Consider the following 17,617-nt stretch of genomic DNA (forward strand, 5'->3'; position numbering starts at 1 on the left):
AGATACCTTGGACCAAATTCACCGTTCGTACGAAGTGGGTGAAGCTCTGTCAACAACAGCGTTACAGCCATTTTGCTGCAGGGAATTTATCCCACTAATAATTGTTGACCCTTATCTGTTTCTGGAGAGATGACTAGACATTGCTCATTGGCTGAATTCACCAGTCATGAAACCCTCTGCCCCCCATGGTTATAGGGAGAGGGCAGCCAGGGGCTGGGTTTTAGGAGGCTGCAGACCAGACAGGAACCCCAGACCGAACTCAGGTGCTATGACGTGCTTTACTGTTCTAAACAGCACAGGGCTGGAGTCTCCTTTCACAGGGGTTTCATCACAGTGTAACTCCATTGATTGTTGAGCAGGGGACCATGCTGCAGGGGGAGCCCTGGAACCACCAACCACGGATGCTGCCTTCGCTCTACAAAAGTGGTGACTGGCCCTTGTGCAGCTACCGAAGGGGAGCTATACTTCTTTGGCCCTCTGCCTAACTGCCTTCCCTGGCATTCATGTTGGGCAAGCCCTGAGGGACCAGAATGGTTACTGTGTGCTCCACTGTATACACTCCCTTTGTCACATCCCCCTCCCCATCAGTTGTGTGAATGTAACACCAATAGACCCTATCATCGGCAGGCGGGATCGAACCTGAGACCTCTGAAGTTTAGCATCTGAGCCTCTACTGCATGAGCTAAAAGCCACATGGCTCTCAGCTAAGGCTGTAGTAGACTCATAAATCGGTAGCTGGGCTAGGTGCCACTAGAGGGGGACAGAGTGCACACCAAGCAGGCATGGCTTACGGGGGGTTTTTTGTTTAACTGTACTAAAAATTAAAATGCTTCAAACCACCATAAGAGTCTGGACATTTCTCTCTCCACATTTCCCGCAGCCCATGGGCTCGTGGCAAACTGCCAGTGTGGCCCACTGGCTCGCAAAGTCCAGGCACCCCTGAAATCAGTTTAGAACAGCTCAGCCTGCTGGGGTCACTCATTAGTCGCTTCCAGGTAGCTTAGATACAGCCATTGGCTTAACCCATGTGTGTTTCCAGACCAGTTTGCAGCCCAGGGATCACGCCAGAAACTCATCACTTTCCTGTATGTACTTTTCATAACACTGTGCCATGCACAATGGGTGAAGCCGTCTGTCAGACAGATTGTATTAAAGCCTCCACCAGGCCTCCTTCAGCTGGTCAGCCCCATGTTAATGAGAACAACAGAATTTGGTTATAAGCACCAGGTATCTCAAAGAGCATGAACCAGGAGTTAGATACCAAGCACATTAGATAGCAATCAAGCAGATAGCTACATAGTTTTCAACAAGATTGGGAGGATTCTGATCTCTGTTACACCATACTAAATCTGGACAATCTCCACTCGATAAAGTTACTCCAGATCTACATTGGTGTAAGAGAATTAAAATTTGGCTCTTATTCAGGGCTGTGCCTTACCGAATACTTTGTTGAACAGTGATCAGGGTTCATGATGTCTATTAAATAATTGGAGATAAATCCAAGATGGAAACTTAAATCCAAACTACAGAGGCACCTAGTCTAGTTCCATGTTTGGGGTCATCTCTTATTTTGCTAGCAATGACCATGATTCCCTAGTCACTCACTCTGTTTTATTCCAGTGTAATTCCAGAGTGAAGTTTCAGGGCTAGGACCCCATCTCATCTATTAACATAGGAAAGAAAGGGCAGGATGGAGCTGGATCTCTCTTCTGTTCCAATCAATTCACCCAGTCCTAGTAGGAAACCAAGCCAGGCTACATACCCTGTTCTTCTCTGATGTAAATTCAGAGACCCTCTATCAAAGCCAATGGCATTACTCTAGATTTGTACTGGTGTAACAGAGAAGAACGGGGCCTTCTGTATGCACAGTGTTCCCATTGTGTCTCCCAATCTGTGCATTCTCTTTTATATTCAAACACCAATTGTTTGGTCTTGTATGGAAATTAGCTTGAACCAGGACTTCAGCTCTAATACTCCTCTGATTTTTGGTCCCTTTTCTTGCAAGACACAACCTTCAAAGGTGATGAGGACCTGCAGCTCCCACTGCCTCTAACTGGAACAGTGGGGGCTCAACAGTTCTGAAAGCCAGGCCCCTCATGAGCTGAACCAACTCTCTGGATCTGAAACCCCTTGAAATATTAGCTCCAGATCTCAAAACTTCTGTATCCCATCTCAAGGGCGAGACTGTAGTGACACAAGACACTGCTTGACGAAGAGAATAAGACTGGGAAACAGGCTTTGGTGGTGAAGAGCACTTGCTTTTCCCTGGGTCTCTTGACTCATGATGCTTTCAGAAGTGTTGTCTGATGCTTCACAAGTTTTCCTGCTCTACACAAAGCAGGAAAGTAAATCCCCCTAGGGAGGAGAAGGAAATTCGGCCTCTCCAACTTGGGGGAGTGGTAAATAATTAAGATGACAGGTCACTGGTTCAGAGCGATCTAGATTACTTGGTAAACTGGGCACAAGCAAATAGTGTGTGTTTTTACATGGCTCAATGTAAATATAAATACGTATCTAAATACAAAGAATGTATGGGTGGAGGAATCTATCCTGGGAAGCAGTGATTGAAAAAGATTTAGGAGTCATGGTGGATAATCAGCTGAATCACAAGCTCTCAACATTGCACTGTGGCCAACAGAGTGAATGTGATCCTGGGATGCATAAACAAGGGAATCTTGAGTAGGAATAGAGAGGTTATTTTATCTCTGTATTTCGCACTGGTGCAACCACTGCTGAAATACTGTGTCCAGTTCTGGTGCCCACAATTCAAGAAGGATGTTTGTAAATTGGAGAGAGTTCAGAGAAGAGCCAAAAGAATGATCAGAGGATTAGAAAACATGTTTTACAGTGACAGACTGAGCTCCATGAGTCTATTTAGCTTAAGAAAGAAGGTCAAAGAGTGACTTGATTACAGGCTATAAGTACCTATGTGGGGAACAATTATTTAATAATGGGCTCTTCGATCTAGCAGAGAAAGGCATAACAAAATCCAAAGGCTGGAAGTTGAAGCTAGATAAATTCAGACAGGGAATAAGAAAAAAATTAAATGGCGAGAGTAATTAACCATTGGAATAAATTACCAAGGGTCATGCTGGATTCTCCCTCACTGACAATTTAATTTTTAAATCAAGATTGGATGTTTTGCTAAAAGCTCTGCTCTAGGAATTATTTGGCGGCAGCTCTATGGTCTGTGTAATACAGGCGGTCAGACCAGACGATCACAATGGTCCCTTCCAGCCTTGGAATCTATTAATCCCATTTACCCTTAGCCTCTCTGCTACCTAAGGTGCCAGTTGTGGGGTGGGTTTTTTTAGACAGACTCCTGTCCCACCAAGAAGTGGACTAAAATCACCACTGTTTTCACATCAGCCACCCAGCAGCAAGTAAAAATTTTCATTTACTATTAACCTAGGCAGAGTGTAAACCATTGAAAGACTCAAGATCTCCCAGCCCTTACCTGGTGAGAGCCACCCAGTTCCTTCACCAGGGTGCTCCTTTATTAACACTATTGTGAAATGCTACGACACAGAACTGCTCATGGCAGAGCAGTGACAAGTTCAACAGGAGATGTCTTAAGGGCAACAGTGCTCAGAAGGTTGCAGGATCAGGGAGCAAATACAGAAGTGCTATATTCTGGGTCAGCTAGCCTAGAGGCCACACCCAACCTCTCGGCTTGATTGTCTTCTCCTCCATATCAGTGCAAGTCAGGAGTAATCACAATGAATTCATGTGGAGTCACATTGGAGTGAAATAGCTGTAGGTGACAACAGAATCAGGCCCTCTGAGTAGGCTGGGAAAAGATGATCTTGTGGTTAACAAACTGGATTGAGATTCAGGAGATAAGTTCCAGACTTGGCCACAAGTCCAGACTTTGTGACCTTGGGCAAATCACTTCATCTCTGGATCCCATCTGCAAAATGGGAATAATAATAATTCCTTTCTCCCACATCTAATTAGAGTGTAAGCTCTTTGGGGCAAGGACTGTCACTTATTCTGTGTATGTACAGCGCCTAACAGAATGGGACCCTGATCTTGGCTATTGTAGAACAAATAAATGCTAACAATGAGAGGGACACATGGTATGCAGAGATGGCCATAGGCTTCCCAAAGGCATTTTACCCTGATGTTGGTCTATTTCTCCTCTCATTGAATCCAGTTTTACAATTCAGTGGAGTTTGATTTCATTGGCATTACTCCTGATTTACAGCAGCATAAGTGAGGGAAGAATCAGGCCCATAGTGCCTGGAAAACTGGAATGAGATGGGTATTTCAAGGACATCCATACAAACCCATGTCACATTAATGTGAACTGCTCAGAGAGAAGGACTACAAATCACGTACACTACAAGCAAGGTTTGTCAATTATGTCAACTGATACAAAACTCTGCCTCAGAACTGGCTTTCAACCAAGAGTGACACAGAGAAGGTCTGGAGGCCTCAACAGACTCTGCAACAAGACCTAGTGTTTAGTTATGCATCTCAGATTGGTTCAGATTTAACCACAGATAAATTCAAAAGCCAGACTCCTGGGTAGGTTTGTGTGAGCTCAGTGGTTCCTGTTCCCAGGGGTTCATGCAAACAAGTTCTCCAGGACTGACCCATGTATGTGCACCCCCCTGAATTTCACTCCGAGTTTCAAGTTCAGATTAACCCAAACCTCAACATGAAATTCAGCTGAAACGTGATTTTGATGCTAACCCAGACAGCGAACTATGGTTGTTCAGAACTAAAGGTGGAACGAAGCTAGAGGGGCCAGAGTTCAGCTTTCCTAAGGTTTTGGATGTTCAGATCTACGGATTTGGGTTTGGGCCCATCACAGGCAGGCCAGGGTCACCCAAAAGGTCCAGGAACCTTCTTGGAACTTTCTGCAAACTCAGTCTGAGTTTCAAATCTGTAACAAGACCCGGAACCAGGTGAGTTTCCCAGGGTGGCAGGCTTTGTTGGGAATGTTTGTGCAGTTCTGCTGCTGGCTTGTTGCCCGGGCAGTTTTGACAATGAAAGGAGCACACCTCGGGTCACACAAGCAGTGTCAGTTCTGCTCTCTAGACCAGTGCTTCTCAAGATATCTGATGTGGGGGAACCAGCAATTTTTTTTTCCCAATGTGCGCGCAGACCGGCAGCCGATGGCTTGCGGACCGGCACCGGTCCGCGGACCACCACTTGGAGTAGCACTGCTCTAGACAACAAAGGATATTCACAGTTGGCAAGACATTAGAGGGGTGCAGTCATGTAAGACATGAGAGCAGGACTTATCCTTCCCCATCTAACACTAATGACACTGATGGATACAGCCCCCTTTTTACAACATGGATCCCCAAGGGCTCTAGAAACAATAGATGAGATGGAGGAGTTCACTGCCTTCCACTGGAATACCACACCTGTGGGGAGGACAGATCACAACTGTATCTGAACGCAGCAATGCCAACAACACTCCTTCGCAGCAGGGAACCAATGTTGAGTTCCCATGTTCAAGCCACTGAAGGGGTTTTCCAGACTGGCCCGTAGCTCATTGTTGGGGGAAGAAGCAAACTCTGGGTCAAACTCTGACCTGAGTTATAACAGCTGAAGCCTTTGAGGTGAGAGTCGCGTCAGGATCTGACCCTCTCAGTCAGCTGATCCTAGAGCCCAGCATTGGGAGTGACAACAGGTATAAGCTATGGCATATTGTTTGTAGTTTTCTGTTACAGCTGGGAAGGGGTTTCGTGGAGGGAGGGCGAGTTCTTCATCAGGACTTTTTTGTAGCATTTGGCTAGATCTCCCTGGCTAGTTAGTGAACTGGCTCTGTTAATTGCGAGCTTGCGGGTGGACTGCAGAGAGCTGACTGGCTACATGGTGCTGCCACTCCAACTTGTTTTCAGCTTCTAAAGTGCACTAAAAGAAACTAAAAATATATTAGAGCCTTTCCTAATGTTAACGTTCCATGCAAGCGATTGCAGTGGTTACCAAAGGGTCGTAGTGTGATTGGGCACAGGAGGGCAGGTGCCAATGGGAAATCTCTCTGCTAAGATGTTGCCCACTCTACAAAAAGTCTAAAAACCACTGATTTTGTTTTAAGCTGTCACAGTCAAGTGTTGATTGGAGAAATGGAACCATATCCATTTGATCTGCTCACAATTCATCATTGAAGCACAAGCCAGTCCCCATCAGTACAGAGTGTGTTTCCAGAGTCCCACTCCTCACTATCCAGTAGGTTCTGGAACAAGCACAAAGGTGTCAAGCAAAAGTCATGCTGCACTCTCGGGGCACCAGCAATTGGGAAAAATAAGTGACTAAGCCATTTCCCGCAGGAGACATTTTCACCTTGCCTTTATTCCCAGCTGTTCCTTGTCACAACCGTCCCTCAGAAAAGCACGTTTTGCTATCCTGTAGGTCAGCCACAAGCTGTGAGAGGCTGGGCTCGAGAGGAGAAGTCCAGCTCAGGTTCTACTTGGCTAATCCAGCCTCGGATCTTCCTGCCACCGACCATCCTCTGTTGTCTAGGGAGCCAGAGTGATGGTGCCCACACACACACACAGGAGTTGGATCAGACACTTGGCCCAAACATAATAAATCTTATTTGGGAATGAAATCAATCTCCTGGATTCACCCTGAGAGTACACAAATGGCTGGAATCGCAGAGCCAGGGACAGGACAAACCTGCTGGGGATTATTGGCTCTGGGGTGCTGGTGACTAAAAATGCTGTCTCCAAGCTTCGCCAACACTCCTGAGTCCCGACACGCAACATCTGCTCCTATTCCAGCACTGTCTCCCCCGCTGCCCCCATGCACCCTCAATCCTGATTTGGAGAACTCCTACCACTCCTTGTCCCATGGCATAGCTTTGCCTATGGACCTGAGAGTGCCCTTTCATCGAACCCACTAATCACCATGTTATTATCATAGAATCATAGAAGATTAGGGATGGAAGAGACCTCAGGAGGTCATCTAGTCCAACCCCCTGCTCAAAGCAGGACCAACACCAACTAAATCATCCCAGCCAGGGCTTTGTCAAGCCGGGCCTTAAAAACCTCTAAGGATGGAGATTCCACCACCTCCTTTGGTAACGCATTCCAGTGCTTCACCACCCTCCTAGTGAAATAGTGTTTCCTAATATCCAACCTAAACCCACTGCAACTTGAGACCATTGTTTCTTGTTCTGTCTTGAGGAAGCGTTTGGGACCACCCCTGCAGAATACTGTGGCACCAGCTCCCTGCTCCCCCACCCTACAGCTCAGCCAATATTCCTCAGTCCTGACTTACTGCACAGCACCTCCTGCTCACACAGCACTGAGCCACCTCAGAGCTCAGACAATGTACCCGAATCCAGGCCTGAGTGCCCCTTGCTTTTCCAGTGCCCTCTTCCACCTTCACCCCCAAACAGTGGATGACAGTAAGCCCCAATGCTGACCTGCAGCATGCCCCACTATGCAGACGAGCACTTCAGTCCCAGCATAGAGCAAGCACTATTATTCCCATCCTGGGGTTTAACACATCTCTGCCAATGCCCCTCAGCCCTGGTCTAGAACTCCCTGTTATCCCCCCGGCAAGGATTCCCTTGAGCAAAACCTACACCAGTCATGTCAGATTGGACAGGGGTGTGTGTGTGTGTGTGTGTGTTTATATAGGGCCAGGTTCGGCATCGATCAAAGTTAACGGGACTTCGCCTGAGTAAACACTGACCTCAAGACTTGGTCCACATGGCATAGGACATTGCACTAGCCCAGCCACACTGCAGCTGCCAACCAAAAGAGAAAAACCACCTAGGGTCAGCAACAGGAAAGGCAGCAATTAAATCATGACAGCTTTAAAGCACGGGTCTCCTTTGAAATATATGGGGATTTATCTATCTGTTAGCCATGCAAACCTCACCTGGGATCAGAGAGGGACCCTACTGTATCGCCAGTAATAAAGATACTGCAGGCTAAATTCTGCCCTCACATTCACACGCACAACCCCTCGTGCTGTCTTCAAATTCTGCCCTCAGTTTTACCCATGCAACCTCAGTAACGAGGGTAGAGTTCAGTTCTGCAGCTGGGCGTTACCAATTGTTATGAGGATGTGAGAGCCAGGAGAGGGTCCAATTCTCTCCCCCAAAGACAGGTGTTGGCTCTGAAAGGAGCAATGAAAGCATTTTTCTGTCACAAATGTAAGCAAGATATGAGACTCTGTATACACACAGGGCTCAGTGGAGTGAGAAGGTCTACACAGGTCACTCTGCAGACACTAATGATTTCAGGTGATCCTCTGGAGGGATAGCAGAGAAGGTTACAAAGAGCTCTGAGGAAGCTGAGCAAGGAAAAGACATAAAGCCAAAATTTCCTTTGGTGGTACAAAATATTGCAGTGTTGAAATTGTTTCTAGTTGTCAGGACAAATTGTTCATTTTGATTCATTTCTAAGCAGGTTTAGTGCAGCAGGCTTCAGAAAGGTAACTAGATTTGGAGAATGACAAGGCAATAGGAGAAATAATACAGGGGCTGAGGAGTCACAGAAAACTTTCAGGCAAGGGGATGTTGTCAAAATCTAATTGTTCCCATTTATGACTTTTGCTATTGTTGAGATAGTATATAATTATCAAGAGTGCTTGAATGCAATCCAGTGCCCAACCAGAGTCTGGAATGCAATGGTCCAGTGGCTCTTAACCTTTCCAGACTACTGTACCCCTTTCAAGAGTCTGATTTGTCTTGCATACCCCCATTTATACCTCACTTAAAAACTTACAAAATCCAGACATTAAAATACAAAAAAGTGTCACAGCACACTGTTACTGAAACATTGCTTACTTTCTCATTTTGACCATATAATTATAAAATAAATCAGTTGGAATATAAATATTGTACTTACATGCCAGTGCATAGCGTACAGAGCAGTATAAACAAACCAGCATCTATGAAATTTTAGTTTGCACTGACTTTCCTAGTGCTTTGTATGTAGTCTGTTATAAAACTAGGCAAATACCTAGATGAGTGGATATACCCCCCGGAAGACCTCTGAGTACCCCCAAGAGTACACGTACCCCCTGGTTGAGAACCACTGCAATAATCAACTCAACAGGAAAATGTAAATCCAAAGCACACATGAGCTCACAGACACTATACAATTGCCCCACTCATGCCTTGCAGCACACATTTGCACTGCACACTCACCTTTCAGATGCCACTCACACAAACATTTGAACTACCTGCACACACATGTACACAGATGCACACAAAATACACACATGCACAGACCCCAACACCCCAGCGCGCACCATGTGTACCATCACACAAAGGATAGATCAAAATAGTAGGGTGATGTGCTCCTGCTCCAGTCTGTGAGTGGCTTTGTGCTGACAGAGCCCTGTGCTGAAAACAGCTTGGGCCCCTGAGGTCTCCAAATACCACCCGGCCCCCTCTTTATTGCAGCCTGGGTCGGGAACAGCAGTTTTAAGCCCCTACCTCTCTCTAACAGGGACCCCCTAACTGCCTCTACAAGCACAAGCTCCCATTCTGGAAAGATTATCCACCCAGGGGGAGACAAACTCTCACCAACTACCACAAGCTGGCCTACATAGACCATGGGGTAGGAGATGAGAAGAAGGTGACATACTGATTCATGGGCCTTGCAGCAAAGGGACTGGGAGAAGGACAGTACGTGAATGGCTTGGCAGGGTCACACAGGTTTATTCGAGATGGCCCTGGATCTGCCAAAGTACTCCTAGCTCTAGCAGTTTACCCTGCAATCCCATCAGTCTTCCTACCACCCTCTGACTTCCCACTTCAAGTCCAGCTTAGTTTTAGCAGCGGCTCTCTCTCAGGCAGCAGTAGAATTAGAGGTTAATACAGATGGGCATGTGCGTAAAACACTGTGGGACCCTCGGATGGAAGGTGCTTAAGCAGAGTATCACTGCACTACTCCAGGATTTCAGAGGGCATCAAGGCTTTGCCTCCTCGCTCCAGCAGCTCTTGAGGTAGTAGCTGCTAAATTCGTATTAGAATTGAGACGGAAAAAGCAAGGCAAACACGGGAAACTAGGCACACGGGGAGGCCCTGTGCTGGGCCATGTCATATACATGATAAAGACAAGTCCTTCAGAGGCTCCCTCGCTCTTCCCCTCCCAGAGTTTGTCTTCTAATGTACCCCCACCACCAACCCATTTTCTCCCCTTCACTCTATCATCATCAGGAAGAGCACGCTCAAGGCCAGTGCAGCACCACCACGTGTGCACCTATAAAACCAGCGGAGCGCTCTGACGGTGGAGGTCAGTGTGACTAGCATATGGAAGAGTAATACCATGAACACCGGAATGTCTGAACTCCTTGGGAGGTGCCTGCTACAGCTGGAAGAAACCCAGAAGCCATCACTGAGAATTCTTAGGGCTTTGGGTAATGCATCCTACTCTCTGACCGTTTCCCAACTTGCTGAGCAATAGCACACCCCTCTGCGCTGCACCACACACAGACCCACAACCCTGACTCTCTGTGACCTGGGTTCCCATTTTATCACCACGTTTGCTAGTGGGTATTTAAGGGGGGGGACATGACAGGGATGCAATCCAAGAGCGTGTGTGTGGATCACAGTCCTCAGTGGACTAGCTAGCTTGCACAGAGAAGCTGTGCATTAGAGGCACTCGTACAGTGCTATGGATTCAACCTTCTGGCAAAGGCCAGCCAGCCATGCTTTGGACTTGCAGCATTTTAAGAATGATGAATTACTAACTTTGAGCAGAGCATGTGGAAATGCCTTTGTTCTGTGGGAACGTGAAGTGTTTAACGTTCAATGGTTTGGTAAACGGGGTCGGGATGCCATCTGCCATCGACAAGTGCTTAAAGCAGGGAGAGGCATTGCTTGGAGCAGTGGTTTTCAACCTTTTTTCATTAGCAGACCCCTAAAAATTTTCAAATGGAGGTGCAGACCCCTTTGGTAATCTTAGACACAGTCTGCAGACCCCTAGGGGTCTGTGGACCACAGATTGAAAGCCACTGGTGATCCAAGGGGGTATAAAACTTTTAACCAGGAATGCAATTAAAGATAGGAAAGGTTAGGCTGGTTACCAGGAAAAATTACCCAACTGTGAGACCCTTTAGACTGTGGTCTCCCTGGAGAAGTGGTGGAAGCCCCATTGCTCAAGTCATTGTTCCCTGTGGACTGTTTTTCAACCTGGCTTTGGGAGGGGATGGATAAAATGACTTAATAGGTCTTTTCCTGCTCTAATTCCACTGACTCTACATTTCCTCATTGTCTGAGACAGAGCACCACCTCTGAATCAGCAAAGGGAAAAAAAATATTGCAAAGCAACTGGAGATTGGTGCCAGATTTCCCTCCTGCCCCCTCTCCCCAGCCCCACGCAAACATTTGCCCCTTTTCTCTGACTCTTTAACAGGAGTTTGCTGCTCTGAGCCTGCCAAGTTTTCCTGGCCATTCCAGCTGCTTAGCTGGGCTGGGACAAAAAGCAAGGAGATCTTCGAGAACCATCCCGGAGAAAGCATCACATTCAGAGTGGAAAAGCTGCAAGCACAAGAGCTGGGAAGTTCTCCCATTTCTTTGGGCAGGTGACACTGGCTGGGAATGACTGCTTTGGAGGTTTGCTAGTCCTGCTGCAGTCACACATGCCCTACGGTCAGGGGTGGGAGAAAAGGGTTGGAGAGGAAGCAACCTGAAACTCGGCTCGAACAGAACCTTGTCCGAGAGGTGGGCCCACAGCACTCCCACTAGGGCTCTGAACCCTGGATCCACCCCCCACACCCTGCAAATTTTGGGGAAGTTCAGATCCAGGAATGAACTTCACAGCTGCTCCTCATCTCTTCAATGGGCTGACCCAGAGCACCAGATTCAAACACGCCCCCTGCCAGCTTTGGAAGGGGAAGGGGCCAGGGGGCAGTGGAGGGACTGAGAGGAGCACATCTCCCGTTTCCACTCCTCCTGCTGCAGGCCCAGCAGGTGACCCTTTGTGGCTGATACTATTGCTCTGAGAAACCACCTGTGGTTCATCACAGCCAACAATGCTGCTGGAGGAGTTACAGAGCTGGAGGGGGGTGGGCATAAGCAGGGGCACGGCTAGGGAGAGCAAAGCACTTTGTTGCAGGCAGCAATCCACCGCTGAATTACTGGCTAAGGACCTGCACTCCTGGGGACAGGGGTTTACTGGGGGGGACATGCAGAAAGGCCCCCAGCAAGGGGCAGAAGGGCCACTCTCAGCCAGCCTTCCGGCGGGAGTTGAATCTCTTGCCTAAGACGACAGCGACTCCACCTGAATCAGCGTAATGCTGCTTGAGGGGGGAAGCGGAAAGGCAAAGCTGACACTGCCCGGGGTCAGTAGTGTGGACACACTCCATTGACCTAAAGCCAGAGCGCTATAACTGAAGTAAACAAGTTGCTCCCTCGGTGTGGGGCCAGCACCTAGCACAAAGGGCCCCCCTCCTAATGGGAGGTGCCGCCACCAGGGCCCGCTCTGGGATTTTTGCCGCCCCAAGCAAAAAAATTTTTGGCCGCCCCCGGCTTTTTTTTCCCCCCCGAGAAAGCCTGTTCCCAAGGGATTCCAAGCCTGCTCATTAGACCGAAGTTGTCCTTTGGCTGCTTGTCCGAACGGAGCCTTTTGCAGCTCGCCTGCCATTAGTGACAGCCACTGTCGGTCTCCCATGACCTCCCCAGCCCTTCGCAGGCTCAACTCTTCCTGCCTGGGAGGAGGTACAGCACCAGTTTCCAAGGCGTTCAACCCCAGCCTGACTCCCCTCTACCCTTTCCCTCGTGCAGCCCGTCAGCCGCTGAAAATCTCCCTGCTGCGAGAGTCTGATATGACAGTTTCCATTTACCCACCAGGCTATGCTAAGAGAACAAACAAACCCTCCTCAGTGCCTCTATCCAATGAGACGTAGCAGCGAGGTCTGTTTGCAAAGCACACTGTAGTGCCGGGGCGTACTGCTGCATCTCCCCAAACAGCTGCACAGGGAACAAAAACCTTCTTCCATGGAGCGCTGTTAGACCGGTCTTCCTGCAGCCCCCTCCTCCCAGCTGTCTGGTGCTCTTGAATCTCCAGGCAGCCCCCGTTCCTTAGTGGCTGCTCTAATGCTCGAACAACACTGTGGATGATGCACCATTAGCCAGACATATTCAATAAATCAGAATCCAATTATCAGGTTAAGGAAATTGGAAGTAAATGTAATTAGCCCAGGCCCCTCCACACGCTGTGCCCTTGCTTCCTCCCTTAATGAGAGCTTTTCTTTTCCAACACACTCAACACCATGTCCGGCACCCAGAAAAAAAAAAGCAGCCAGACCACAACAGGGTCTGGAGAAAGGGTCAGTCTAGTTGATTTTCCTTTGAAAACAGGGCAGATGGTTAATATCCCCTGCATTAATTCTCTCCAGGAATAGCAGGATCTCTCTGCTCAGCTATAGCATGTGTCCATCAGGGCTGTCAGCTCCCCTTCGGAGGGAAGAGCATCTGGGCTCACTAGGCAAGGGAGTGGGGAAAAAAAAAAATCACAACAGAAATTGTGCTACAGAACTGGTGCAATTTTGTCATCAGAGATGGGCTCAGGCCCCAGCCTTAGGAGCTGAATTGGGGAAGTTAATGCTGGCAGTTTGGCTCCCACATTTCGGTTCTCCCCCTTTACACAGAGGCAATTTAGGAATTTCAAATCCAGACCCAGGATCGGATTCTGACCCAGATTCAGACCAGGGGCTCTGGTGCAGGTCCGTCTCTACTTATCAGAGTACTAAGGATTATGGTGGTTGGATGGGAACTATATTAAGGTTGGGCCAAGTCCTTGGAAAGCAAGCAGAGCCCCGCTATAACTCAAACCAAATGAATTGCGGAAGGAGAAGCAGGACTGGGGAACACAAGAGAAAGGAGTTCTAATTTAGCTCTCGGAAGGCAGAGTTCAGATTGCATCAGCCTCTCCAGGCAGGGCAGATTCCCTACCCATACATCAAATCCACCCCTAGGTGATACTGTCCAGGAGAAGATGCAGCTCCTTCACTGTACTGCCAAACCAACAAGTCTCTGCTGTCTCTTCTAGCGCAAACCTTTTAAATAATTCTTTGCACCACCTGTCACTGCCCTGCATGAAGCAGCACAGAGCTGGGGGCCAGGAAGTCCTGGTTTCTCATCCTGGATCTTCCCCTGGCCACCAAGGCAGCCTTGGGCAAGTCCCTCAGTGCTTGTATTGCCCCATGTGTGAGTAATGTACTTCACAAGGAGGTGAAGAACCCATTAGTGATTGATTGTTCACTGCACTGAAAGGAATACTGCTTAGAAGCATAGTCATTGGTCCTGACTGTATCCCCTAGATGCCCACTCATGGAGATCTCAGCTCTCCCCTGTGAAAGATGGGATAGGGATGGGATAAGTCTCCATAGGGCAGCAGTCACTCTTTCTGCAGGACCCTGAGAAGGGTTCTCTGCAGGTCTGGGGGTCCAGGCCTGGGGAGTGGGTAGGACGTGCAGCACCCTGCATCAGCAACATGGATCAGGAGAAAGTTATTAGAGCTAGAGGCAGTGGGTAGTGTCACAGAGACTGCTGCTGGCCAAGAGAGCCCTGAGAGCGTGACCCTGTTGGAACTGCACCAGCAAGAAGCTGGCTGGGAAGAATGGCCAGGGAGAACACTTTGCCACAAGAACCTCAGGGAGATTCCCTACCACAAGTTTGCCCACAGGAGGGGATGATGGGGGTCGCTATTTCTACATGCAACTGACTGACGAAGGGACAAGATGTGCCGAGCAGGTAGGATACGGCCTGTGGCAGCATTTCCCCTTAAGAGCCTCATGGGGAAAATGGGGATTAAAACTGGGTGAGCTCTTGTAAAGGAAAATATCATAATCCTTTGCCTAGATACTGTATAGTGAAATCAGGCCCCTCCACATCCTCCCCCCCCGCCCAAAAAAAAAGCTGAAAGCACTCGGCTGCTGCCTGTCAGTAGGGGAGTCCATCACCCCTAAGTCAAGCAGCACTGTAATTATGAAAGATGACAATCCCCCAGATGGCACAAATCCGCCTGCAAAGCACCATCCAAATGGCCCTCCAAAGCAGAAAGATTTCTTTGAGTGAGCCACTCAGAAGCCCTTTCCTTTGGCTGATGGAGAACTAGCCGGATAAGTCCTTACATTTCTCTCCCTGTCCCCGCATTCCTCCCCCCCCCCCCACCCCACACACACACACTTTCACTCTGCAATAATCCCTTCCGCCCTTTATTAGCCCCTTGCCCTGCTGAATAGAATAGTGAGCAGCTGTGCTACACTTGGTTCCTCCTCTGACTGTTTCCTCCACAGCACAAGATCTCCTAGGGCCAGAGGGAATCAGTGCTGGGGGTATGTTTACACACACACACACACACACACACACAGAGTCCTGTTCACTCAAAATTCTGCCTGCCTTGGAGGAAGGTGAGGTGTATTTTTCCCCTCGAGAATCTGAATGGAATCCAATGGCATTCACCCTGCTGAGCAGGTGAAGTTTTCACTGCATAGAATGTCAGCGTCATACATGAGACGAGACAAACACAAGGGGAAAGTCTCATCCTAAGAAAATACGGACCAAATCCTCTTCATTTGTGGGTGGATCAGTGAATTTACTGTTTACTCAACACAAGCATCCAAAAACTAATGAAAGGGGCACTCAATAAATTTAGGCCTAACACTTAGGTTTGGTTTATATTGAATAAAGTGGGAGAGGTCACAAGCATCATAGAAATAGAATAAAAAAAAAAAAAATCACAGTTGCTAGCTCTCAGGATTTTATTGCATGTCTCATGATATTTGGTGCTTCTCTGAAAGCCCTGGCTTCAGGAGGCACATGATTAGGAGACGATATCTGCTTTCACTTTTAAAAAGTAAAGTTTCTAACCCTAATGGTTGCAGAGAAAAGCTTGAAAACAGGACTTGAATGCATCCTAAAGGAGCAGAAGCCAGACTGGCTTAAAATAAATGTTGAGTGCTTTTTATTTCCCATCTCATGATTTTGTGGACCCATCTCATTCTTTTGGAGGTCAGCATGTAAATCAAGAAACATTCTTTAAGTTTCAGTGCAATCAGTAGGGATTTTTGAGGATTTAAACATTCCCTTCCAATTTGGAAAAAAACTAAAACAGCATCATTGTGTTTGCACAAGAGAACCAGGAGTAGAAACTGACTATAAACAAGAAATAAAATTGACCAGTCTAGCTTCTCTGCCCTGGTGAAATGCAAACAAAGTATCAAACAGCACAAAAGCTGTTTCAATTAATTGTCTAAGGTGATATTAGTAATGCATGTAACAAAATTATTTTTAAGCCAACATGTCTTATCTCATCAGGGTCTCTTTGAAGACAAAGATATACCCTAGGTATGTTCCCAATCCAAGAACACAGTCTGCTACATCTTTGGCCCATTAATTTTCCCCAAGTGTAGGTTTTTTGTCTCCAGTGCACACCTTTAAGGAAGGGCCAGTCATGTCCCTTTTTGACTAGGGCTGCCTGATCAAGGAAGAGGATGGGAAGGATGCAAGAACCTGTAATGCCGGGTGTCGCGGATGGCACGGTCACTGGGAATCCTCTCGCTCTCCCGCTGGTTAAAGGCGTAGAGGCGGTATGGGTCCTCTCCGCCCTTCCATTTCCGGGCACTCAGGTACCTTCTCTCTTCGAACTGATCCCAGAGGTCATCCCAGTCGACATCTGAGCCCTGCACACACAAACATTGAACCCCATCAGAACACAGAGGCTTGCACATCACAGGTGTCTCTGGGTAGAGTGCAGGGACACCCAGCAAATGCTTAGCAGCTCCTCAGCACGTGTGCTCTCTTGCGCCCTCTCACAAATAGTAGTTGAAGTCAATGGAGTTGCACCAATTTACATCAGCTGAGGATCTGGCCTGCTACAGATTAAAATGACAGACCCTTAGCACGGGGGACCCTTAGTACTGCCCTTTGGCGGCCAGTTCCTCAGGCGAACCTCAGCACCATCCCACAGCCATGACTCGCTTGGTTAAATTATGATTGTGTGTTTTAATGTCTTCTCACACCTGTCAAATATTCAACCGCCTGGCAAGGGCGCTTGGGCTCAATCTACACTTCCTTTCAGATGGCTTAGAATCATAGACTTTAAGGTCAGAAGGGACCATTATGATCATCTACTCTGACCTCCTGCCCAACGCAGGCCACAGAATCTCACCCACCAACTCCTGTAACAAACCCCTAACTTATGTCTGAGCTACTGAAGTCCTCAAATCGTGGTTTAAAGACTTCAAGATGCAGAGAATCCTCCAGCAAGTGACCCGTGCCTCACGCTGCAGAGAAAGGTGAAAAACCCCCAGGGCCTCTGCCAATCTACCCTGGGGGAAAATTCCTTCCCGACCCCAAATACGGCGATCAGCTAAACCCTGAGCGTGTGGGCAAGACTCACCAGCCAGACACCCAGGAAAGAATTCTCTGTAGTAACTCAGATCCCAGCCCATCTCACATCCCAACACAGGCCATACCTACTGCTAGTAATCGAAGATCAATTAATGGTGCAACATCTGTTCGGAAACACTGCCTGCTCACAACTCCCCTGCCCCCATATTATTCCAGACAGCAGGGGGTCCTGCAAAGCAAGGCTTCTGGGGATGCATCATCCCCACTGTTTGCTCAGGTATAGGGGAGCCGCAGGGCTACTTGGTTGCTCGCCCAGCTGTACAAGAGTCAAAGTGT

At 48.0% G+C, this 17,617-nt stretch overlaps 1 protein-coding gene across 4 annotated transcripts in view; it reads right to left on the reverse strand.

Annotated features, from left to right (window-relative positions):
- The window catches only part of GALNT14 (polypeptide N-acetylgalactosaminyltransferase 14), a 190,182-nt gene that overhangs the window by 91,859 nt on the left and 80,706 nt on the right, over positions 1–17,617 (reverse strand). For all 4 annotated transcript variants that reach the window (XM_037895598.2, XM_037895597.2, XM_043543547.1 and 1 more), the window contains one exon: positions 16,442–16,611. In XM_037895598.2, coding sequence (XP_037751526.1) covers positions 16,442–16,611 — 170 coding nt within the window. The remainder of the gene's footprint in view (positions 1–16,441; positions 16,612–17,617) is intronic.

This window comes from Chelonia mydas, chromosome 3 (genome assembly GCF_015237465.2).
Source record: "Chelonia mydas isolate rCheMyd1 chromosome 3, rCheMyd1.pri.v2, whole genome shotgun sequence".
NCBI lineage: Eukaryota > Metazoa > Chordata > Testudines > Cheloniidae > Chelonia > Chelonia mydas.